This window comes from Brassica oleracea, chromosome C9 (assembly GCF_000695525.1).
Source record: "Brassica oleracea var. oleracea cultivar TO1000 chromosome C9, BOL, whole genome shotgun sequence".
NCBI lineage: Eukaryota > Viridiplantae > Streptophyta > Magnoliopsida > Brassicales > Brassicaceae > Brassica > Brassica oleracea.
Genome location: NC_027756.1, coordinates 51,110,457 through 51,133,961, shown reverse-complemented (window position 1 = coordinate 51,133,961; position 23,505 = coordinate 51,110,457). Strand labels below are relative to the sequence as shown.

The 23,505-nt window shown below is 40.5% G+C and overlaps 5 protein-coding genes and 2 pseudogenes across 7 annotated transcripts; 3 read left to right on the top strand and 4 right to left on the bottom strand.

The window, feature by feature from the left end:
• Window positions 1–2,039: 2,039 nt before the first annotated feature.
• On the bottom strand, window positions 2,040–4,872 carry LOC106317924 (ribosome biogenesis protein TSR3 homolog). Of its 2 annotated transcripts, XR_001265244.1 has the most exons (12): window positions 4,747–4,872; window positions 4,630–4,658; window positions 4,496–4,542; window positions 4,333–4,398; window positions 4,208–4,248; window positions 3,974–4,110; window positions 3,794–3,884; window positions 3,631–3,702; window positions 3,420–3,535; window positions 3,041–3,308; window positions 2,688–2,834; window positions 2,040–2,622 (listed from the first exon to the last, which is right to left on the bottom strand). XR_001265244.1 is itself a non-coding variant. In XM_013755736.1 (10 exons), the coding sequence occupies exons 1-10, from the start codon at window positions 4,824–4,826 to the stop codon at window positions 3,109–3,111; spliced, it is 879 nt and encodes a 292-aa protein (XP_013611190.1). In that variant the 5' UTR covers window positions 4,827–4,872; the 3' UTR covers window positions 2,978–3,108. The 2 variants fall into 2 exon arrangements, 1 of the variants encoding a protein (XP_013611190.1); XM_013755736.1 differs by lacking the exons at window positions 2,040–2,622; window positions 2,688–2,834 and having other exon boundaries at window positions 2,978–3,308.
• A 363-nt stretch (window positions 4,873–5,235) lies between these two features.
• On the top strand, window positions 5,236–7,740 carry LOC106317923 (aspartic proteinase-like protein 1). The gene is made up of 9 exons (XM_013755735.1): window positions 5,236–5,683; window positions 5,757–5,895; window positions 6,032–6,270; window positions 6,343–6,570; window positions 6,654–6,863; window positions 6,937–7,030; window positions 7,107–7,170; window positions 7,268–7,339; window positions 7,426–7,740. Exons 1-9 carry the CDS (start codon window positions 5,397–5,399, stop codon window positions 7,662–7,664), a joined length of 1,572 nt encoding a protein of 523 aa, XP_013611189.1. The 5' UTR covers window positions 5,236–5,396; the 3' UTR covers window positions 7,665–7,740.
• Window positions 7,741–9,244: 1,504 nt separating this feature from the next.
• LOC106315295 lies at window positions 9,245–10,458 on the bottom strand (annotated as a pseudogene).
• A 694-nt stretch (window positions 10,459–11,152) lies between these two features.
• On the bottom strand, window positions 11,153–14,481 carry LOC106317921 (coatomer subunit alpha-1-like). 2 transcript variants are annotated; one of them, XM_013755734.1, is made up of 4 exons: window positions 14,353–14,481; window positions 14,005–14,188; window positions 13,337–13,783; window positions 11,153–13,244 (listed from the first exon to the last, which is right to left on the bottom strand). In XM_013755734.1, the coding sequence occupies exons 2-4, from the start codon at window positions 14,084–14,086 to the stop codon at window positions 11,197–11,199; spliced, it is 2,577 nt and encodes an 858-aa protein (XP_013611188.1). In that variant the 5' UTR covers window positions 14,087–14,188; window positions 14,353–14,481; the 3' UTR covers window positions 11,153–11,196. The 2 variants fall into 2 exon arrangements, with proteins under 2 accessions (XP_013611188.1, XP_013611187.1); XM_013755733.1 differs by lacking the exon at window positions 14,353–14,481 and having other exon boundaries at window positions 14,005–14,341.
• Window positions 14,482–15,251: 770 nt separating this feature from the next.
• On the top strand, window positions 15,252–16,111 carry LOC106315294 (plant cysteine oxidase 3-like). Its single transcript, XM_013753032.1, has 3 exons — window positions 15,252–15,437; window positions 15,513–15,666; window positions 15,760–16,111. The coding sequence occupies exons 1-3, from the start codon at window positions 15,252–15,254 to the stop codon at window positions 16,002–16,004; spliced, it is 585 nt and encodes a 194-aa protein (XP_013608486.1). The 3' UTR covers window positions 16,005–16,111.
• A 1,657-nt stretch (window positions 16,112–17,768) lies between these two features.
• Window positions 17,769–20,508, top strand: LOC106315293 (annotated as a pseudogene).
• Window positions 20,509–20,629: 121 nt separating this feature from the next.
• LOC106317356 (inactive TPR repeat-containing thioredoxin TTL3-like) lies at window positions 20,630–22,637 on the bottom strand. Its single transcript, XM_013755185.1, has 4 exons — window positions 21,792–22,637; window positions 21,347–21,715; window positions 20,885–21,218; window positions 20,630–20,768 (listed from the first exon to the last, which is right to left on the bottom strand). Exons 1-4 carry the CDS (start codon window positions 22,634–22,636, stop codon window positions 20,634–20,636), a joined length of 1,683 nt encoding a protein of 560 aa, XP_013610639.1. The 5' UTR covers window position 22,637; the 3' UTR covers window positions 20,630–20,633.
• Between the last annotated feature and the right edge of the window lie 868 nt (window positions 22,638–23,505).

Here is a 23,505-nt window from a genome sequence, read left to right as displayed (position 1 = left end):
GGCAATTTTTGGCAATCTATACGATCAACTAGTGTAGTCACAGAACATAACTAATAAATCAAAGACATCATACCTTGAGAGAGTGAGCTTGAGAAGGTCTCGAGAGAGTGACTTGAGAGGAGCAACGGCTTTACACAAACCTAAGCATCAAAAACCTAATGCTATCATCACTTCATCAACCCAAAAACCCATAAGACTCAAATCAATATGTGGTATCAGAGACAGTTACCTCGGAAAAGAGAGAGTTCGAGAGAGAGAGATCGTGAGAGAGAGCTCGGAGAAGAGAGAGCTCGTGAGAGAGAGCTCGGAGAAGAGAGAGCTCGTGAGAGAGAGCTCGGAGAAGAGAGAGCTCGTGAGAGAGAGCTCGGAGAAGAGAGAGCTCGTGAGAGAGAGCTCGGAGAAGAGAGAGCTCGTGAGAGAGAGCTCGGAGAAGAGAGAGCTCGTGAGAGAGAGCTCGGAGAAGAGAGAGCTCGTGAGAGAGAGCTCGGAGAAGAGAGAGCTCGTGAGAGAGAGCTCGGAGAAGAGAGAGCTCGTGAGAGAGAGCTCAGCTTTACACAAACCTAAGCATAAACAAGACATGATGGGTTAGTGTCAGAGATCAAGAGAGAGCTTGAGATGGGTTTGTTCAATAACAGAGCAAAGAAAAAATCTGAAACTTTCAAGTCAAATACTAGTCCAAATCTTAACGAATTGATCCAAAGTTTTCAAAAGGATGAAATAATTACCTCAAAGAGAGAGAGAGAGCTCGAGGTCGGAGATTGAGAGACCGAGAGAACTCATAGATGGGTTAGTGTCAGAGATCAAGAGAGAGCTTGAGATGGGTTTGTTCAATAACAGAGCAAAGAAAAAATCTGAAACTTTCAAGTCAAATACTAGTCCAAATCTTAACGAATTGATCCAAAGTTTTCAAAAGGATGAAATAATTACCTCAAAGAGAGAGAGAGAGCTCGAGGTCGGAGATTGAGAGACCGAGAGAACTCGGAGATGGGTTAGTGTCAGAGATCAAGAGATAGCTTGAGATGGGTTTGTGTGATGGATACAGAGCTCGAATCCTCGCATTGCACCATCACTTCATCTCACACTTGCAGATGGAGAGAGAGCTTGAGATGGAGAGAGGACTTGAGATGGATAGAGGGCTCGTGATGGAGAGAGGGCTCGAGATTGAGAGAGATCGAGAGAGAGATCGAGAGATGGAGAAAGAGATTGAGAGAGATGGGAGAGAGTTGCGTCGATGGGAGAAGACCTGCGGCTGCGTCAATTAGATTTAGGTTTTTTCGTAAATAATTAATTAGGTTAAGGATATAATTGTAAATATGTTAAATAGACGCACAATTTACGTCGCGACCGCGAGATTTTACGGCGTCAAACGCAGGTCTCGGCGTCAGACGCAGCGGTTAGACGCATGTCTCGGCGTCAATCAAACGAACAAAATTTTTAAAAATAGTCGCCGCAGCCGCAAGTACCTGCGGCAACCAAACGAACAGCCTTAATGTACTGATCTGGTACTATAGACCTTCTGATCACAGTGATCTAGCTTTCACTTGCAAAAAGGTTTGATGGTAAATACTATTATTACACTTACTGACTCACATCGATCGGTGCACATGGTATCAAGAAACCGACCGTCGCCAACCTTTTCCAGAAACTACCAAAAGCCAATAGAAATCAATTACGATAAGAATAACAAATAATCAAACATTTTCCCTTGGAATAAATATAAATAAAATAATGGGATGATCCTTATCCGAAACCGCACGTTAAAGCAATATAAATAGCTCTTACGTGTTGAATGTATGTTTCATCATAAAGATTGGAAGATAACCAATAGAGAGAGACTGATACAATGGCTGACATAGCACTACTAGTGGTGGAGGAATACGAGCGGAGGCTGAAGCTAACGTCGGAGAAAGCATCAAACTCGGCGGAGATCGGTGGGTGGGATGATTTTCCGGCGAGGATGAAGATGTTTGGGAGTGATCAGGAAAAGAAGATGGAGAGTTTGAAGAGGAAATCTGAAGCCAAATCTCAGTTTGCTCTTGCCGTCTCTAACGGCTTCTTTTCTGCTTAACGATATATATACTTATATATACATGTTTCTTTTCTTCTACAAACTCGTTGGCTATGTGTGTAACCGACTTGTAAATTAATACAGTTGTCTGATGTCCAATGTTTAGAGGAGAAATGCTACTTTCAGAATCTTGTGGGGATAATTACAAAACAGAGAAGTTTTTATTCTTTAGAATATCAAGAGCATTAAGAGATCGACGACGTCATAATCATAAGTCCGTTCAACATATATGTCAATTTTTCATGTCTGACAACGAAAGACAACTACGCCAGTGGCGGAGACATTTAATCATTTATATAGTTATAACAAAAATTTAAAAAGAACCATCCGAGAGAATTGCCCTTATAACAATGACATATATGTTGTATTTAAAAAAAAAAAAACTCTAACAACATATATTTATTGTAATTTGGACTTAGTGCGTCTTTAAGCTGGCTTGCAAGGGAACTTCTACTTCCTTGAACAGGTTTAAGTTTCTCAATACATTATCTCAAAGAGTTTACTTCCTCTTCCAATTCTTTCGCCAGTGATTGTCTCTCCGGGGTTGTCTTTAGCTGGAGAGACATAAAACATATGAATTCACTGAAGCACATGTGATGAGTATTAAACAGATTGTTACCAGTAGAGCAAGCTTCTTCAACATCTTTTCTCCATCCTCATGATCCGTTTAACTGCAGACTTGCATTTCTTCATCTCAGCTTCTTCATTTGAGTTTTCAGCAACAACCAACTGATATGCTGATGCTATCTTCTCAGCCACACCTCCACTTGTGGTTACCAAACACAAACAAAGACCTCTGATGAAATTTAACTGATATATCAATAAAAGGAGAAAAAAAAAAGAAACCTCGTTGTCTAGTGTTTTTTTTTTTCAATTTCAGATTTTCATTTTGTTTGACCTAATAAAAATGTTGATATTGAAAAATATTAAAATTTGTTTTTATTAATAGAAAAAGAAACATAATAATAATACATGGTATTATACTCCACAAGATTCAACAACACTGCTCCAGGTGTAAGACTAATCCCTCACTGTCTTCTTCACTCGCTGTTGTCATCATCTTCCTCACTGTCTCCCAACTTGACATGGTTCATGTTCCTCTCTAGAGGAGGGAGACCATCATCTTCATCCTCCTCATCTTCTTCTTCACTGTCTTCCGATATGATATGGTTCATGTTCCTCTCAAGAGGAGGGAGGCCATCATCATCATCCTCAGATTCATCACCTTCTTTCCTTACATCTACACACAAAACCAATACAATCAAAAGCAACAACTCATTCATGATGAAATTCATCATACGATGGTATGTAATAGTGACAGAGAAGAGAAATAAAGAAACATGTGACTAACGTTCTTTGAGGGGAGCTGGTTGTTTTGAGATCTGAGTTTGCTGAGTAAGCCAAGAATTTTGCACTGAGATGATCTCAGCACTATTCTCGCATTTCGAGTACTCCTTCAGAATATCCCTGCATAGTCCAAATGTTACTACCCGGGCAAAAAGCAAAAATGATGTCAAAAAGAGGGGAAAAAGAAGTATGTGTTGCTAGTTTCCGTTTGTTACTTGTTAAGAGACAAAAAGGCATGACCCCATTTGAATTTCCCTAGCAAAAGATTTGCAGTCTCCTCCTCTCCACTGGTTAATAACATACAGAATGCAAGACATACTCAGAAAAACCAATATAATATATGATCACAATCCATGAGATGAGTTTTTTTTGACTCACCACAGAATTAAAGCTGCAGATAAAGCCTCCACACAAGAAAGCTCACAAGGCCTTCCATAATTCACTGGGTTAGCTGCTACTAACCATGGTACTGCAACCATGACGCAAAACGATTTTTAATTTACAGATTTAGCTAAAAATCCTGATATATTTTCAGCAGAACTGATTGTAACTTCTTACAGAGACGAGGAGCGGTGCAACGCAGCTTAGCAAAGGGGACATCGGTTAAGCGTGCCCAAGAACAATCAACTACAGCTAATCCTCTACTTTTGATCAAACTATAGTCTTCCTTGGAAACACATTGTCTACCTACTGGACTGTCAAACACATACAACAAAGATTATGGTTTTAAATAAACACAGGATTAAGAATGTGTCATCCACTTTTAGTAACAAGAGGTATAGAGAGAGATACCTTAAAACAACACCTCCGAAGCCAGTGTTCACCCGTAATTCCTACAAAACCATTAAAACAGGACATTAAAACATAAAGACAAGAAGAGGAGATATACATGTATGATCAGTTCCATAGAAACTTACTTTTAACAAGTTGAATCTAGCAAGCTTACGACCAGTGCACCTCTTTGCATCACACTGACCAAAGTCCTAACAACAACAACAATAGTTACATCTAAAAACAACTCGAGTTGAATTAGGATTACAACTTTTTTCTTCTTAAAAAACCAAAGGAAAACATGCATACCCACATTGCCAATTGAACATTTGGAACTGGTGCTTCATCCTCAGATCCTACAGGAATAAAAAAAATCACAAAAAATAAAGAACACTAACAACGATACTCCACCGTTGGAAAAAAATCAATCTTTCTTTCAGTACCTGGATCATGAGGAAGCGACTCATCTTCCCTACAAGATCAACGAAAACAGTAATCAGCCGACCAGAGAATAAACCACGACGCTAAAGGATAAAAAAAAGGAAGAAGCTTTATCATACCTTCCGAGATTCTCAGTCCTACTGGTTTGGCCTGGATTCGAATTGCCACCTCTCGATCGCCTATGCTTACCGTAACCCATATCTTCCGGCGATTTTTCCGACAAAAGTGCAGGGTTTTGAATCGGCTTTTGTAAGATTTATATGTTGATTAGGGCTTCTAAAAGACAGTGAACCAAACCAAGTATACCGGAACCAATGTTCGAAATCAAACCGGACGAACGATCGCTCAGGGAAAATCAACGTTAACCGTATTCATTAAAGCTAAACCGGATGATGATTGAGACCACGTGTAGCGTCGGGGCAATCACGTCATTTCGCTAACAGCTTTCTTCCCGAGTTGCTGTCTAACCGTAATTACGTTGAAACCAAACCGGACAAATGATTGAGTACACGTGTAAAGTACACATAGCCAGGGGTAATCATGTCATTTCATAACTACGCTTTCTTCCCGTTAAGCTTCTCCTTTGTCTCTCTCTCTCTTTCACAGTCAGTCACAGCTCCCGACCAACAAATATCTCTGTGTGTGCATCGTTTGAACTAAAAAAAAAAAAATGCAATTCTAAAGTCATTGGTTAGCTCTTGTGTAACGGCTCTTGCTAAGGTCTTTTGCAATCTCAAAGCTTGGCTCTTGTTTCAGCAAAAAAACCTAAATGTCGTCACGATCTGCTTTTTTACTCTTCTTCATACTCTCTCTAGCCTCGGAGAAGAGCTTAGCCTCCGTCTTCTCCTCGAGACTGATCCACCGCTTCTCCGACGAAGGCAGAGCGTCGATTAAGTCTCCGGCGACTTCCTTTCCATCGAAGCGGAGCTTCGAGTATTACCGCTTGCTCGCGAGCATCGATTTGAGAAGACAGAGGATGAATCTCGGCGCCAAGTCTCAATCCCTTGTTCCATCAGAAGGAAGCAAAACGATTTCTTCCGGAAACGACTTTGGATGGTAAATTATATATATAAAAAAAGTTATCTTTCTTTATTTACAATGTTTCTAACGTTTTTGTTTTCTGACTCAGGCTGCATTACACGTGGATCGACATTGGGACACCGAGCGTGTCCTTTCTTGTGGCGTTAGATTCCGGAAGTGACCTTCTTTGGATTCCTTGCAACTGTGTGCAGTGCGCTCCTTTATCTTCCACTTACTACACCAGCCTGGTACGTACGTTGAGATGTAATGATAAGAGTATGATGCTTAGGTGTACACAGTTAGTTAGTTAGTGCGCTTATTTTTCCAAGTTGATTGATTGGCAGATGCTTCTTCTTCTTCCTCGCTACATATATTCTTCTGCAGGCTACTAAAGATCTTAACGAGTATAATCCCTCAGCTTCAACCACCAGCAAGGTGTTCCCCTGCAGCCATAAGCTCTGTGAGTCAGCTCCAGCCTGTGAGAGTCCGAAGGAGCAATGTCCTTATACCGTTAGCTACGCTAGCTACAACACCTCCAGCTCGGGGTTGCTCGTTGAGGACGTCTTGCATCTTGCGTATAGTGCCAAAGCTTCTTCTTCTGTCAAGGCTCGAATTGTTGTAGGGTGAGCTTCTTTTTACTTTTTTGAGTATTCTATGTTTGTGGTTTTGAATGTGTGTGGTTTTTGATGTTGTAGATGTGGTAAGAAGCAGAGTGGTGAGTTCTTGGAGGGGATTGCTCCAGATGGTGTGATGGGTTTAGGACCTGGAGAGATCTCGGTTCCGAGTTTTCTTGCCAAAGCGGGACTCATGCGGAACTCTTTCTCCATGTGCTTTGATGAGGAGGACTCGGGGAGGATTTACTTTGGTGATATGGGACCGTCGACGCAGCAGTCAACACGTTTCCTTCCGTACAACAATGACTTGTAATGACCAAATGGAATCTTTCTATGCTTTAAGACAGCTTTTACTTAATAGTAAATTAGTAATGTTGATTTTGGTTTTACAGTGTGGCTTACTTTGTGGGTGTGGAGGCTTGTTGTGTTGGCAATTCGTGTCTAAAGCAGACGAATTTCACAACACTTATTGACAGTGGACAGTCATTTACTTTTCTGCCGGAAGAAATATACAGAGAAGTTGCACTTGAGATTGATAGTCATATAAACGCTACTGTTAAGAAGTTTGAAGGTGCCCCTTGGGAGTACTGCTATGAAACTAGGTACACAACATATAGAAAGAGTCTTAAGTACTCGGTTTTATGTTGTTGATTCTCTTTTTGTGTGATGGATTAGTTTTGAGCCAAAGGTACCAGCGATCAAACTCAAGTTCTCGTCCAATAACACGTTTGTGATTCACAAACCTTTGTTTGTACTCCAGCGAAGTGAGGTTAGATAATTTTCATATAAGTGCACCTCATGCTTGAAACTACTAGACTTGAGTTGAAACCTTTTTTTTCTTTCAGGGGCTTGTTCAGTTTTGCTTGCCTATCAGTGCTAGTGAACAAGGCACTGGAGGAGTCATAGGACGTAGGTTACATAAACTTATTCACTTTTTCTCACACACATCCTCAGACCAATGTATCCCTGAAAAAGACTTTCATCTTTCTACTATTTTTTTCTGTAGAGAACTACATGGCAGGGTATCGAATAGTTTTCAACAGAGAGAACATGAAGCTTGGCTGGTCAGCTTCCAAATGTAAGATTTGGATTTTAAACAGAACATTACTACTGATTAAAACCTGTACAGGATCCAATCTAAATTATCCTGTCTTTTTTTTGCAGGTCAAGAGGATAAGATAGCGCCACCACAGGAGGCTTCACCAGGAAGCACTTCATCACCAAATCCATTGCCAACAGAGGAGCAGCAAAGCAGAAGCCATGCGGTTTCACCGGCAATTGCTGGTAAAACTCCTTCCAAAACATCATCGTCCTCAACATCATTAGCACCATGCTGCTTCTTTTCCATGAGATTATTAAGCTCTCCTTTTCTTGTACTTCTACTAGTTGTCTCTTGTATGTAGAGATAATATTTGTCTTATTAAAAACATAACTATTTTGCCTTTGCATATATATAATATAAGAAGAGTTCGTTTTAAAGTGTAAAGATTTTAAAAATCTTTGATCGCAAATGTAACGGTTTGTATTTACACCGAGATAACAAATTTAGAAATGGTTTTTAAATGGTTAAAGATTCTCTTGTCTGGAGACCACGAACTGGATCCTCCGTTCTTCTAAGCTTCCTCTATCTATAAGCAGTTCAAAGGAAAAGACCACCGTAGACAACAGTATAAGAACCCCAAACATAAGGATAAAGCTTCGGGGTGATCTCTGTGTTTCTTGTATTGTTCTTCAATTGCTCCTACAAAACCAGGAGATGTATTAAATGGGAATGCAATACAATTATAAAAATCAACAATCTCTGAGGCATTTTCACAAACACTTTAGAGAAATCACCAAAATGAAATCCCTTTCTCTATATTCGTTAAGAGTCATACATAGGATCACCTTTTGAGTAAGAAGAAGCGCTGAATAAGTTGTCGTATAAGAGCGATGAAGATTTCCAAATGAAGAAGCTCAGAGAGCCATCGCTGCTTAAACCCTATAAAACCCCCCAACCAGATCGAGAGAGATTGATCGACAGCTGATGACGGTTATACTCCTTTCCCTCACGGTATGGTTTATTGGTTTTCTTGGCTAAATTAAATTACGGTTTGGTTTAACATATACACTACTCTTTAGTCTTTTTAACATAACAATTAGCATCAATCATCTTCCATTTATTTAATTCAATTTGTGTAAAACAAAAAGAATGTTTATATTTTGAAATCTGAAAACAAAAATGGTATTAGAATGACATTTTCCCGCTGATTTGCTCGTGTTAATGTTGGATTTGGAGTGGTTTTTATCTAGTTACCGGCTGTTGAATAAGACGTAGTCGGAAAGCTTTCTTAGGCTTTGCCTTAGGGTGATGGTATGTTGGTGCGTATGAGGCGCGTGGAGAACTCTTTCAAGGTCCAATGGCGAGACTTAGTTGGGATTGAAGGGTGTTTACAGCGACGGTTAAAGATTCTAACCTCTTTTAGTTCAGTTATATGTATTGGTGATGTTCGTGTGCTTCCAGTCCTCCTTCTTACTCCTTTCTACTGGTGTTAGTGGTTGATGAGGTCTCGCTAGGTAAGTTCATCTTCGAGTGCATGGTTGAGCATTCCTTGCTGAAGCTTGGTTTTCACTCTTGTGCCTTTTGTCTCCTTTTTCTTGGTTATATATTAGCTTTAAGAGTGTGTGTTATGTTTATCTTTTGGCTCCGGGTGGTATTTGTTAACTCGCCGGCTCTTGGCTTCGGGTGGTACTTGTTACCTCGCCGACTTTTGGCTTTAGACATTGTCGTTATTGTATGCGTGTAACCGAATGTTTGATATAATCTTAATCTACTAGATGACAAAAAAAAAATGACATTTTCCCATTTTACAAATATCCTTGTTAATTGTTATCCATCGATTTTGTTGCTTGTTCATGTCACACACACTTAATTTTTAGAAACCAACCAAAACATACATAAACCATAATGATCAACATTTTCTTTTTTCATGTCACACAGGAAATTACAAGAAGTTTGTTCTTTTGCAAGCTTTACACAATGAGCAGCTTCAAGAACACACAGAAGAAGAAAAAAGTGTCCAAAGAAAGAATGGCTATATAGTTCAATCATGTTCTTCTCTTCATGAATCAAGCTTCCAAAGGTTCTTCAAGTACTGCACTCAAAACAAAGAGAATGTTGGGCTTGTTAAAGCCCATGTCCAACTTTATATTGTCCGATTAGTACGATATTGTCTACTTTGGGCCTAATTGGCTGGCCCACATGGATTTACTTTTGGGCTCCTTCCCAAAAGGCCTCATACGCTAGTAGGGTATTTTGGTCTTCTTGCAGATTTTCGTCAAACCGCTCTGATACCAATTGTTGGGATTGTGAAATCCCATGTTCAACTCTATATTGTCTGATTAGTACGATATTGTCCACTTTGGGCCTAATTGGCTGGCCCGTATGAATTTACTTTTGAGCTCCTTCCCAAAAGACATCGTAGTACGAATTGGATATCTCTTTATATATTAGACACTCATTGTCTAAACTTTCCAATGTGGGACTTAACATTTCTCAGAGAACGTGCCTATAAGGTTCTTTCTATGAACCAATTCTTACTTCAAGAAGACCAAAAAACCTTCTCTCTTTTGTTGAAGACATTTCTGCGTTGGGAGCGAGTGGTTGTTTTGTCGGCACACCAGGGAGATCCAATATCTCGTCTTCTTCACGCACTGGCTCTGTTGTAGGCACCTCAGGCATGTCTTCAACATTGAGCTTTCAACAAACATTAAAACATTATATATCACCACTTTGACTCCATTCAAGAAGATTATAAAAAAGAGAGTAAATTGTACCAGAAGAAACATCAACAAGGACAGAATGTGTAATACGAGAGAAACCATGATTGTGATACCTGACTTTCGAGGTTGTCGAATTCTACTAAGATATCTCTTCTTCATCTTCTTCTGATAGTTTCTCCCCCAATATAGCACTCAGCTCCTAACACCCCCAAGTAGTTTAACAAGTTAGACAAAGCAAACGAATACTCATCTTTATAGCTATAGGTAACTCACATCCTGATAAGCCTTGGCGTCGGCAGTGTCATCCATTAGTTTTTGAACATCATCAAGGTTGACTTCGCTCTGAATCGCCTTCATCGCACTGTTAACTTGCTTTAAGCTCTCAAAGACTGCCTTCTGCTTGCTTGTAAGTTCAATATCTGCCAACTGAGTCATACCAATATGTTTGTTTTTAGGTTTCTTCCAAAATACTAAATCAAGTGGAGAGAAAAAAGAGCTTTAGTTTCTGAGGAGTTCCTTCTGTTCCATTATCAGGCTGAACAAAGATGAAAAGGCAACCATTAGTTTCTGAGAGAACGTATCAGAGACAAATAACAAATAGGAAGTGTACCAAGCTGTCTGGTTTTTCGTTTGTTGGGATTACGAGAGAGTTAGGAGTATAGAAGCCTCCATTGTTCTTGAAGATTTCTTCCCACATACCAATTTGGTTGAGAGGGTCAGTAGATTTCAAACCTTGTCGGTTGAACAAAATGCGAGGAAGTTGTATTCATGTTAGCAAGAGATACATACAAAAACTTCATTAAGCAAAAACCTCGAGAATTGCAACAAAGATCACAAGTTGAGAGTTATGCAAGGGAATTGCAGCAAAAAGAAGAAGAAAAAAGCTTTAAGCCATTTTCCATCACCCAATTTTCATTAAAGGCATCTCTCAGAAGAAGAGATACACAAGCAAATATTCAGAGTTGCAGTTGACGACAATAAAACCTAACCTAATCCATAAAATCAAAGGAGGAGAAACAGAGATCCCAATCCGAAGGCAGAACCTTCTTCTCGTCTTTTTGAGTCAAGAGGGCTTCAAAAAAGGGCAAACTTTCCCGCGGAAACCATGAATTGAATAAAACAGATATTGTGTAGAAAATGAGCATTCTATTGATAATAACAAATGTATTTACACTATGGTTCGATATCTACAACTTGGAATCTCCTTCTTCTCCTTAGTTCTCCTTTTACGGGCATACCTTGACTAGGTGTTACAGAGATAGATGAACGTGCGTTGGCAGAGACTTTAGGAGTGTCACGCTCTGGTTGGTGAGCAACTAGCACCCATTCACCGCCCTCGACGTTTTCTTCTTCTGCTTCTTCCAAGATGCCGTCGATGTCTCTGATCTCCATTTCATCAATATCGATCATGTCAAGTCTCTTACCCCAATCGCCATCAACAGCCCCTCCTCTGGCTGCACTTTCAAATATTCCTTTAATTGCTCTTAGAAGATGCCAGTCACCACCACACATGACGGGAGATGGTGGCATTAGAAGCGACCGAGTTTTCCCTTCAGGCAATACAGGCACGTTATCTCCTAGCTCAGTCGCCAGTCGCTCAGCAATGTCATTTAAACCATGAACCGAAGCCGTGATATAAGCTAGAGGCAAATGACCAGCATTCTCAAGTACTTTAACACGCTCCTTAACATCTCCTACGTAGAGAGCATTGTGAAACTGACTCATCACATTGTTCTTCACTTCCGCAGTCTTCATCAACTTTGAAAGCTTGTCTATATTGCCAGTAATGAGATAAAGAAAAGATAGCTTCTCAAAGTTCTCTGTCTGCTGGTATGCAAACTCAACAATTCCAGAGTTACCCTGGCGAAGAGCTTCCTCCCCAAGTCTATACCAGTGGTCTTTCTCGTTAATCTGTGTGGCAGATGCAAAAGCTGAGCGGAGGTTGCCACTTTCAAGAGCCAGGTTGAATCGGATCCTCTCGTCTTCCGAAAAATGGAGGGCAACTTCAGGGAATCCTTTCTGCTGCAGGTAAGCAATCGTAGCCTGTCCACATAGCGGGGAGGTATTTAGCATGCTCATGACATGACCATATCTCTTTCTTAGTAGTGAAAGCTTGAATAGATGCTCAGTTGCATTAATGGTGATAACCCTGTTTTTCCCATCCCGATCCAAGCAAAAGATTGTATTGCCAGACACCTTGGTGATATAGATAGGGACATCTAGGGACCGGATGATTCCACTCTCTCCATTTGGAAGACAGTACTTGATGTGATTCAGAGTTGTGTAAATGAAGGCACCATTGTCGTCCCAAGCTCCACTTTTCACACCTACAGTCTCATGAAGCGTGCACTGGAAGACGAGTTTTTTGCTGGCAAAAACGATGGTATCTTTGCTGAGCAAAGCAACACTCTCCATATCATCAGACCAAACGACGGACCTAACAAAAGGTGTCTGAAGTTCACCAAGAACAAGCCTTCGCTGGAGGTCAAATATAACCAATTTATCCTCAGACTTACAAAGCAGTTTTCCAGCGCCAGCGTAAAAGATACCATCCGTGGGAATAGGCAGAGAACTCTTTTCAATCACCTCATTCTTTAGATTCTTCACTAGCACCTCCTGGCCGGTGCTTTTCTCAAGAACAGCAAATTTATTACGGGTAAGGAATACCGCAGAACCACATGTCCCCTTCTTTGCGTCTTGCACAATGCCACCCCTACCAACCTTATCTTTCGGTGTGATGTACAGCTCGTAAGAACCACCATCCAGATCTGAGCAGATCAAAACTGCATTTTCCATCGGGCTGTAAGATAGAGTCCTTGGATTTTGATTCAAGCGTCGAGAATCAGGACGCTGAATAGGGATAACCTGGGAATCTTTCTGAGATGAATATTCGTAGTACCTCAAAAATCCATCCTTGGCATAGAACAAAGAATCACCACTGAAAGCAAATGCAGGACGTTCTCTTTCAAATTTGAACACCGCCATGCCACTGTCGTGTCCCGCTGCCAGTAGATTGATTTCAGGATGAACAGCAAGAACCCATGTCCGGAAACGTTCACATTGATAAGTATGGAATTTTGTTCTCTTGGTAGCATCCCAGACACAGATGCGCTTATCCTCGGAGCTCGATATAATCATGTCCTGTTTTGCATGAAATATGACGGATGAAACGTTATCAATATGACCTCGCAGTGTATCCACCACCTCCCACGCTTTAGTTTCTGCAATAAAATTGAAAAGAAAACATGTCTTACCTCAGCGCGCCAATATTACAATAATTCAATGAACTAACGAAGGAGGAGGAAATAAATACCATTCATACGCCACAGCTTTATTTGCTGGTCATCAGAACCAGAGACGATGAGAGGAAGGGTGGGATGAAAAGAAGCCCAGTTAACTCCTCTATCATGACCTTCAAGGACGTACTTAACTATAGCGTCATCAGCAGGAGATGCTGTCTTGTTCCCAAGAGAAGTAATATCCCACACACGGACAGTGTGATCCGAGGATGCTGATACGACAAGGTCTTCCTTAGGATGGAAAGAAGCACACATAGCATAATGATTGTGACCAGTCAAGACGGAAATACAAGTCCGTGACTGCCAGTTCCAAATGCGGATAGTCTGATCGTCACTAGCACTCACGATCCAAGGTTTTTCGTGGTGAAATTGAACAGTGCGGATACGATCGAGATGGCCGAGAAGAGTGAAAAGGCACATGTGTGTGTTGTAGTTCCACACTATAATCTTGTAATCATCCCCTGCAACACAAATAATGTTTTGGAAGAGTATGAAAAAGCAGTCTACATGGGATCTGCTTTCAATGGACGCCAAAACATAAATTCTAACTTTGTATCAGTTCAGTGCTAGAGTCAAGTAAGTAAACCAAGGATGGGACAAATCTATGAAACAATCCTCTACCAATAGAATCCTATCACACTAAGAGCTAATAGTTAGCGCATGAAAAGAAGAATGCATATACCTCCCGAGACGAACCAAGGCCGTGAATTATGGATGTGAACACCGCGAACAGGTCCCTCGTGCTCGACGAATCTACGGATCATAGTACGCAACCGATAATCCCAGAGCTGGATAACACCACTGTGTAAACTGAAGAGAATCCATGGTCTTTTACGGTGGAAGCTTAGGCCATTGACTCGGTCACTCTTTATATCCAATTTGATCAACATTATGAAACAAGATCACAATGTTGACAGAGTAGCGCAAAAGCAAAAACCTAATCCAATCGATATCGCAAACGAGCCAAGTTGGCTCCGCACCAAGTAGTGAGATTAGTACAACGAAGAAGAGGAGAGAAGTAGGGATTCACCTTCGGATCAGATCAGTTCGCAGCAGGAAAAGCGATCAAGCACAGCTTCACCGTGATCCGAGAGCAAGAGTACCAGAGCGATGCCAAAGATTGAGAAGAATCGGTAGATTCTGTTTCGTAGAGTAGATACGTCTCTCCACTTTCTCCTGGCGTCAGTAATTATATATTCTGACTTATCCTTCTTTTTTTAATCAAAAAATATATATTCTGACTTATCCTTGTTTTTTCAATAAGAAAATATATATATTCTGATTTATTCTTTTACTAGTTTTACGGGAAAAGAATTCAATATGATAAGTTTTTCATCCATATTTGGACATCAAATTTTTTTTAGAAAAAATCTTGTCAATACCATTAATTGGATACAATTTTTAAAAGTACTATAACATTTTAGTTTAAAAAGATAATAACAAATAAATGTTAATCTTTTTTTGGTGTAAAATAATATTTAGACCAACTCTATCGGGAGTCCTAAATGCTGTTTCTGAAAAAATAAAGGCAAAAAAATAAATGAAAAAAAAATAGAAAGCATAGGACCGATCTTAATTTTGGAATTTTTAGGATTGTTAAGGATTCATACGTGGAGGCTTTCTATTGGACCGCATGAATGTCTCTCTCTCTTCTTTTCTTTTCTCTTCTTCCTCTTTCTTTGATCTCTCCGTCTTCTACGGCGATTCTTGGGTGATCTCGCCAACGATCGTCTTCTTCTTCGATCTGTTATCTTGTTCTTCGATCAGTCATCTTTGCAAGGATGAAAGCTCTCTTCGTCCTATCGTTGCCCGTGTAGACAGATCTTCACCGCACGGTCATCTTCTTCTTCTCGCCGTTGAGGCTTGAAATCGTTGGATTCGGTCATCTTCTTCTTCTCACCGTTGAATCCGAAACCGTTGGACTCGATCATGCATTTGGATAGATCCGAAACCAAATCTCCGGAGGAACTCACTTCGATTGGGATCGGGCTTGAAGAGGAAGCTCAAGATGATGATAGAGGCTATGGAGTTTCTGGAGTTAGCCGTGTCAACAGAGTAGGAAGATGGGGTCAGCCGATTACATTCTTAGACATTCATGAATGTGATACCCTTATAGTAAGTGTCTTTTGAGATTTTGATACTGGTGAGTGATACAATCAAGAAATCTAAATTATATGTTTCTTTCTTCAGATATGTGTTTTCTGCTTCCCAACATCCTCAGTGATTCCATTGCATGACCATCCAGAGATGACTGTCTTTAGCAAAATCCTCTGTGGATCACTTCATGTTAAAGCTTACGATTGGGTCGAACCTCCATGTATTATCACACATGACAAATCACAAGGTTATCGATTTTTATTTTCTTCTCATTTGGGTGTCTAGTTTTGGTTCATTTGTGTGATTGATAATATAAAGATTTCTTTGCAACTGCTTGTAGCAGCACGGTTGGCGAAATTGGTTACCGACAAAGTGATAACGCCACAGTCTGAACTACCAGTGTTGTACCCAAAGACTGGAGGCAATCTCCATTGTTTCACTGCGCTGACTCCATGTGTGGTGCTCGACATTCTCACACCTCCTTACAACGAAAGCTCTGGCAGGTCTTGCATTTACTATATGGACTATCCTTTCTCCACCTTCGGTATGCAAACTTTCTCCATCTTCAGAACAGAAGAACATTAAGTTTACTATGTTTTTTCTTTGGCCGATGGTTACTTCTCTTTGGTTTGATGTTTACTTATCTATGCGACTGGTAATAAGCTGATCATCAGCTTTGTTCTTGCTTATCTATGCGATTTGTAAAAAAAATTCTTTTTTTTAAGGAACCCCAAGGGATTCTTCCATTGGAGGAGGAAAAAATAATTCCCACTAACCAAAGTTCTAATCTTGCCAAATCACCTTATTTAATCTATCTTATTAAATCATTAGAACCCCTTAGAGGTCCTAATTGATGGACTTGCTTTACAGAGCTAAATTTTAAACCACCAACATACTCATACTAATAAAAATTAAACTTCGAAACACTTTCTCTTCTCTCTTTTTCGTTTTCTCTACCTTCTCTCTAGAGACTTCATCGAAAGTGATCAGTTTCCGGTGGCCGGTGGTGTTACCACCGGTCACCAACCCCTTTTGTTTTTTTTGTTTCTGCTGTATATATCTTCGCTCGGCGAGTTTCTTCTTCCGCTTGTTGGATTAATACTTCGCATGGCGACTTTTGAAGTGAATAAATATGTTCCGATTATCTCTTGGTCGGAACTTATGGTGTATTCTCCTCTTTCGCTATGAAACCTTCATATCCCATTTGTTTGTGTCAGATCGCCTCTCTATTCAAAGGATTTGCACTTAATCCTTTTAGCCGAGCGTCAATCTTTACTTCTTTGAAGCCGATAGACTGGCTTTAGTAAAGTTTCTCTGCTGTAAGGAAGCGGTGGTGTTACACAGATTTTGATTGGCCTTAAAAGAGATTTAGTAGAGCTGGCGTTGTCTCTATATTGACAATGGTCCAGCAAAAATCTCTGATTCAGTCAATTGACCTGTGTGTGAGTTATCATCTAGCGTACAGAGAGCTTTCAGAGCATGAGCAAAGGCTTAAGCGAAAGTTGGAGTTAAAAGGTATTAGTGATTACGGCGAGGCTTTCATGAAAGTTAAGAAGTCGTGAGGTAGAAGATGGAGGTTCGATGTTCAGAACTCCCGGCGGCGAAGAATGGTGACGGCCGAGATTGCCATCACGGGCTTACGCATGACTGACACGTATCATCACGTGTTTCTAGGGTTTTCTTTTAGATGCGGCACGTGGAAGGACAGTAATCAAAAACCAACCTTCAACTTGGGTCTTCGACTTGGGCTACATCTTTGTATTTTATGTTTGGGCCTTGTCTATGTAACATTAATATCTTGTAATCTGCCCATTGGGCTTTATGAAATATAAGTTAACAAAAAAAAAAAGAGAACTTCGAAACACTCAAAACCAAAATTGACAAATACTTTACGATATATGTTTACATGTAAGACAGATCAGTGAATCGAACGTAGTGTAGTGGCTTGTGCTTTTGTTGTATCTCGCTTCGCCCCGGGTTCGAATGCTCTTTTTAAATTATTTTTTTAATAATTTCTCGTTTCTAATTAATCGGGTTGAAATTACCATAATATCCCCACCTTCCTCCTTTAGTCTGAAACTCTAATTTGGCCTCTCAAGCTGAAGTGTGAACCAAATCACTCAGTGAAATTGCCGCTTATAATAAAACTAACCCGAGTTAACTGAAGTAAACCGAAATTTATCAAAAAAAATCGAAAACAGAAGAAGTAACGGAATCGTAACCGAATTGTAACCCCCACTATATAAATAGTCGTCAACATCTACTTCGAGAGAGGGAGTGATTAAATCGAAATACTCAAGAACTCTCTCTTTATCTCTAGTCAATAACTCAATCTCTCTCGCGTCAATCATGCTGTCTCCTGAGATGGTCACCACATTGAGCAACACTGGGCTCAAGTGGTACTACAACAGCGTGGTGCAGGGGCTGATCAGAGAAAGATCAGGCATTTCTTTGTACACGCGACTTGTGTGTTTCTCTGCGTATTCAAGTCTTTTCTTCGCTCAAACATGCAGCTTTTCCTCTCCAAGATCGAGAAGCCAGAAGTTGGACTTCCTTTGACTGTCGATCAGGCGACCCAATCCACTCCGCCGAGCCAATCCCCTCCGCCGAGCCAATCTAATCCGGGGGATGATACTAGCGGCACAGGTTTTCACGGAGCTAGGATGCTCACTACAAAATAGCGACGTGGCAGTGGAGTTTGATACAACACCAAATTTTGTTCGATTAGATTTTGTATATAGGATGGAGTGTAGCTAGAGATCCATGGAGGGATCGATAATTCTTTGAGGTTGATGACGAGCATGTAGAAGGTCTTTTCACCCACGCTTCATTAATAAAAATAGCGCGAAATTTGGCAAGTACCGAGTTTCGAACCCGGGTTTATTACTTTTTTATACTCTCTCTAGCCTCGGAGAAGAGCTTAGCCTCCGTCTTCTTTATTATCGGTTGCTCGCGAGCATCGATTTGAGAAGACAGAGGATGAATCTCGGCGCCAAGTCTCAATCCCTTGTTCCATCAGAAGGAAGCAAAACGACTTTGGATGGTAAATTATAAAAAAAGTTATCTTTTTCTTCTTTTGATGTTTTCAAATGTTAAAGTTTGTATTTTTGTGTTTTTGACTACACGTGGTTCGACATTGGGACACCGAGTGTATCGTTTCTTGTGGCGTTAGATTCCGGAAGTGACCTCCTTTGGATTCCTTGCAACTGTGTGCAGTGCGCTCCTTTAGCTTCCACTTACTACAGCAGCTTGGTACGTTGAGATGTAATGATAAGAGTATGATGCTTAGGTGTACACAGTTAGTTAGTTAGTGCGCTTATTTTTCCAAGTTGATTGAGTGGCAGATGCTTCTTCTTCTTCCGCGCTACATATATTCTTCTGCAGGCTACTAAAGATCTTAACGAGGATAATCCCTCAGCTTCAACCACCAGCAAGGCGTTCCCCTGCAGCCATAAGCTCTGTGAGTCAGCTCCAGCCTGTGAGAGTCCGAAGGAGCAATGTCCTTATACCGTTAGCTACGCTAGCTACAACACCTCCAGCTCGGGGTTGCTCGTTGAGGACGTCTTGCATCTTGCGTATAGTGCCAAAGCTTCTTCTTCTGTCAAGGCTCGAATTGTTGTAGGGTGAGCTTCTTTTTACTTTTTTGAGTATTCTATGTTTGTGGTTTTTGAGTATGTGTGTGTTTTGATGTTGTAGATGTGGTAAGAAGCAGAGTGGTAAGTTCTTGGAGGGGATTGCTCCAGATGGTGTGATGGGTTTAGGACCTGGAGAGATCTCGGTTCCGAGTTTTCTTGCCAAAGCGGGACTCATGCGGAACTCTTTCTCCATGTGCTTTGATGAGGAGGACTCGGGGAGGATTTACTTTGGTGATATGGGACCGTCGACGCAGCAGTCAACACTTTTCCTTCCGTACAACAATGACTTGTAATGACCAAATGGAATCTTTCTATGCTTTAAGACAGCTTTTTACTTTATACTAAGCAAGTTCTGTTGATTTTTTGTTTTACAGTGTGGCTTACATTGTTGGTGTGGAGGCTTGTTGTATAGGCAATTCGTGTCTAAAGCAGACGAATTTCACAACACTTATCGACAGTGGACAGTCATTTACTTTTCTACCTGAAGTAATATACAGAGAAGTTGCACTTGAGATTGATAGTCATATAAACGCTACTGTTAAGAAGATCGATGGTGGCCCATGGGAGTACTGCTATGAAACTAGGTACACAACATAGAGAACAAAGCTTGGTTTTATGTTGATTTTCCTCATGTTTTTTTTCTGTCGATTTTGTTTGTTTGATGGATCAGTGTTATGCCAAAGGTGCCAGCGATCAAACTCAAGTTCTCGTCCAATAACTCATTCCTGATTCACAAACCTTTGTTTGTACTCCAACGAAGTCAGGTAAGATCATTTCCATAAAGTGTACATTTATGATTCATGCTTGAAACAACGATTTAGACTTGGTTGAAACCATTTTTTTCAGGGGCTTGTTCAGTTTTGCTTGCCTATCAGTGCTACTGAAGAAGGCACTGGAGGAGTCATAGGACGTATGTTATATACCTTATTCACTTTTTCTCACGCATACTCAGACCAATGTCTTCATGAAAAAGATACTATCGTTCTTTCTTTTTTTTTGTAGAGAACTACATGAGAGGGTACCGAATAGTTTTCGATAGAGAAAACATGAAGCTTGGCTGGCTGGTCATCTTCCAAATGTGAGAGACCTCGATTTAAACAGAACATTAGTACTGATTAAGACCTGTAAATGATCCAAAGAACATCGTATATTTTGGCAGGTCAAGAGGATAAGATAGCGCCACCTCAGGAGGCTTCACCAGGAAGCCCTTCGTCACCAAATCCATTGCCAACAGAGGAGCAGCAAAGCAGAAGCCATGCGGTTTCACCAGCAATTGCAGGTAAAACTCCTTCAAAACATCATCAGCATCATGCCGCTTCTCTTCCATGAGATTATTATTCAACTCTCTTCTTCTTCTCCTTCATCTACTACTTGGAGTTGTCTCTTATATGTAGAGAGAAACATTGTATTATCAGAAGAAAAAAACATAACTATTTTGCCTTTGCATATATATAAGAAGAGTTCATTTTATAAAGTCTTACATGTTATCTCCATCTACTCAGACTATAAACATATTAGCAAAAGTTTAAATCTTTGTTCTAGATTATTATAAAACACAAATGTAACGGTGTATGATTGGTTAAAGATTCTCATGTCCACGGCGTTTCACGAGATGATTCTGAGCCTCCATCAATCCTCTGATCACTTGGTCGTCTTCCGGTGTCTCTTTTCTCAATATCTCGTAGTCTCCAACCGCTAACTCCCAGTTCCCAAGCTGCAACCACAACAAAATGTTTCCGAAGTGATTCATAAAGAAAACTTTCATTAACTCATCCATTAATGTTACAACTCAACACAGTTTTTATTTTTAAAACCATTAACACATACTACCTTAGCGTTACAGTCTGCTCTTCTCAGCCTAGCCTTGGCGTAGGCAGGACGGACTGCAAGTGCTGCCGTGGAATCTCCTATGGCTCTATCAAACTGGCCCATTTTGAACAGACAAGCCGCTCGGTTACATAGCAGGACTGAGTTTCTTGAGTCGTGGTCTAGTCCTTCCCCATAAGCTGCGCTAGCTTCTTGAAATCGTCCCGCTTTGAAGAAATCGTTGCCTTTGGACCGTGCCGCGGTAACGGCCTGTACACGCCGGAGAACCATACTTACTTCCCTGTTGTTCCTGTCCAGCTTGGCTGCTAGTTGAATCGCCTCAACCGCTTCTTCAAATCTGATTTGACAAAAAAAAAAAAAAAACGTTTCTCATTCAAACCGGTTAAATCAGGAAACGTTTTAGTTTTATGTCTAGTCCTAACTCCTAAATGTGGATTGAAAACCAGAAAATCAGAGGGACCAAACCTGCCCAAAGACATGTGAACCTGAGCCCATACGACCAAGAAACCGGCATAACCGATCGGTCCATAATATTTAGTATTCATTTCCACATCAAAAACTGGACATCTAGACAAAGCATCATCGGCCTCTTGATGTCTGTAACTCTTTAAAAACGCGTCTGCTTGCAATGCATATACTTGAGTAGCTGCATCAGCCCCTGAAGCTATGGTGTTTTTCGTTTCTTTAATCAGATTGTTCCAATCTCGCAATCTTTTGGCTTCTGTGCATTTGTTGAGATGCATCTGTACCGTTTTGGCCTTCAAAATGTCTTCTTGGTCTGCTTCTGGACCCGAACGTTTGATATGATATATTGAATTCTCCACCTCTCCTAACCTATTATTAAGTTTTTATTTTATTATTGATGGTATTACATTACTTGAGTTACAAGGTAGGGCTTTGATGAGATTACCTGAGGTACAAGTTAGCTAACCGGTGATGAGCTCTATGGTAATGAGGCTCCATTCTGATTGCTTCCCTACACTCAAACACTGCTTCAAGGATTCTCCCCAATGCTGTTAATGCTGCGCTTTTGTTGCTACGATAAGCAGCCTTTTTCGAATCGATGGCTATCGCAGCATCATACAATGCTAAAGCCTCTACGAAGTTGCCGTTCTTGTAATCTTCATTCCCCATTATCTTTAACGTTTCAGGATCCATTCGAGTGGATATCGCCCTACACAAAGACCCTGACTGGTCCTGGTTATTTGAAACCGATATTGGCCTAACCGGTGTTTGCCCTTCACCTTCCATTGTCTTCCTACCGTATCCACTGTTTTGAACAGTGGTTTGATTCCCAACCGCTGTTGTTCCTGGCTGCTTCAAGTTCCCGAGGCTACCAAACATCATCCCTTTGGCTTTCTGATTGTCCATGATCATACTCTCAAGCTCACCTGATAAACCGATAGATTCCCTAGGCAACACCTTCCTCGCTTGTTGTTGGACCGGTCCTGGAATATTATTAGGGTATTGATTCGATAAGGGTTTTGAAATAGGTCTTTGTATTTGGGTCTGAGTCTGGTTCTGGATCGGTTCAGGTGAAACTTTATATTCTTGTAGCTTTTTGGAGTTTAATTCGTTACCAGGAGATTTGGTGAACTGAATATTAGAGGTGCAAGGTGCGGAGGCGTTGCTGCTACGCATTGGGGTTTTATTACCATTGTCCGCAGTACATTTCTTGGACCACAAGCCACGTCTACCAAACACGAAACCTAACAACCCACGACGCGACCTTTTCTCTGCCTGATTTTCTGCCATCCTTTCGCAGCTAGAGAGAACCAAAACCCCGTCGAGGAACAGTCAGCTAAACCAACCTCAGGAAAGTTTGTTTTGTTGCATGCCCTCTTCTTGAATCAATAACTTTGCACACAATGGCATTATGATCAAACTAGGCTAAATTTACAGTAAAAAAGAAGAGATGCATGAAATGTTGTTGTTGTCTCTTCTCAAATCGATGTATAATTGTCAATAGACGTGGTTGGTGGGTTCGTCTTCTGTCAATACTTGATTTTTTTTGGTTCGTCGTTTGTCTTCTCTTTTTTTTTTTCTATGGCTAGGCTATGTTGACCTGGTTTTCTAAGAGAGAGGGAAAAATGAACCTTAGATTTTTTAGTCAATATTTAGAAAGAAACTGTGGGACTTTGTCGAAAAGAAAACAAATGTCCGAGTTTTTCTCGACCCAATTCTATTTTTGATGAATGGTTTTTTTAACCTGCCATGTAAAATAAGGTGTTTGCAATGACGTATGTTATTCCCCATAAACTCTAATTTTTTTGTGGACTCACCAACTAAATAAAAAATCTAATTAAGGAGGCTTTGTTGAATGAACTACTTTCAAATTTATAAGTCAATAGTGACATCAAGCTCTACCATATAATTAAAACCCCAATGCGTAGCAGCAACGCGCTAGGCGCTAGTCGGGCGGTCGGGTTGGACCTAGCACCTAAAGAGAAAATCGGGGATTAATCGGAAATTATGCGGGGCGGAATTTTTAGATGGTTTACTATGTTATAAAACATGTTAATCTTTAATTGTGTATAACATTAATACATTTTCATGTTTAAGATTGTATAAAACACACAAATAGAATATATAAACTTAATATAGTGTAATTTTCATCAAAATTA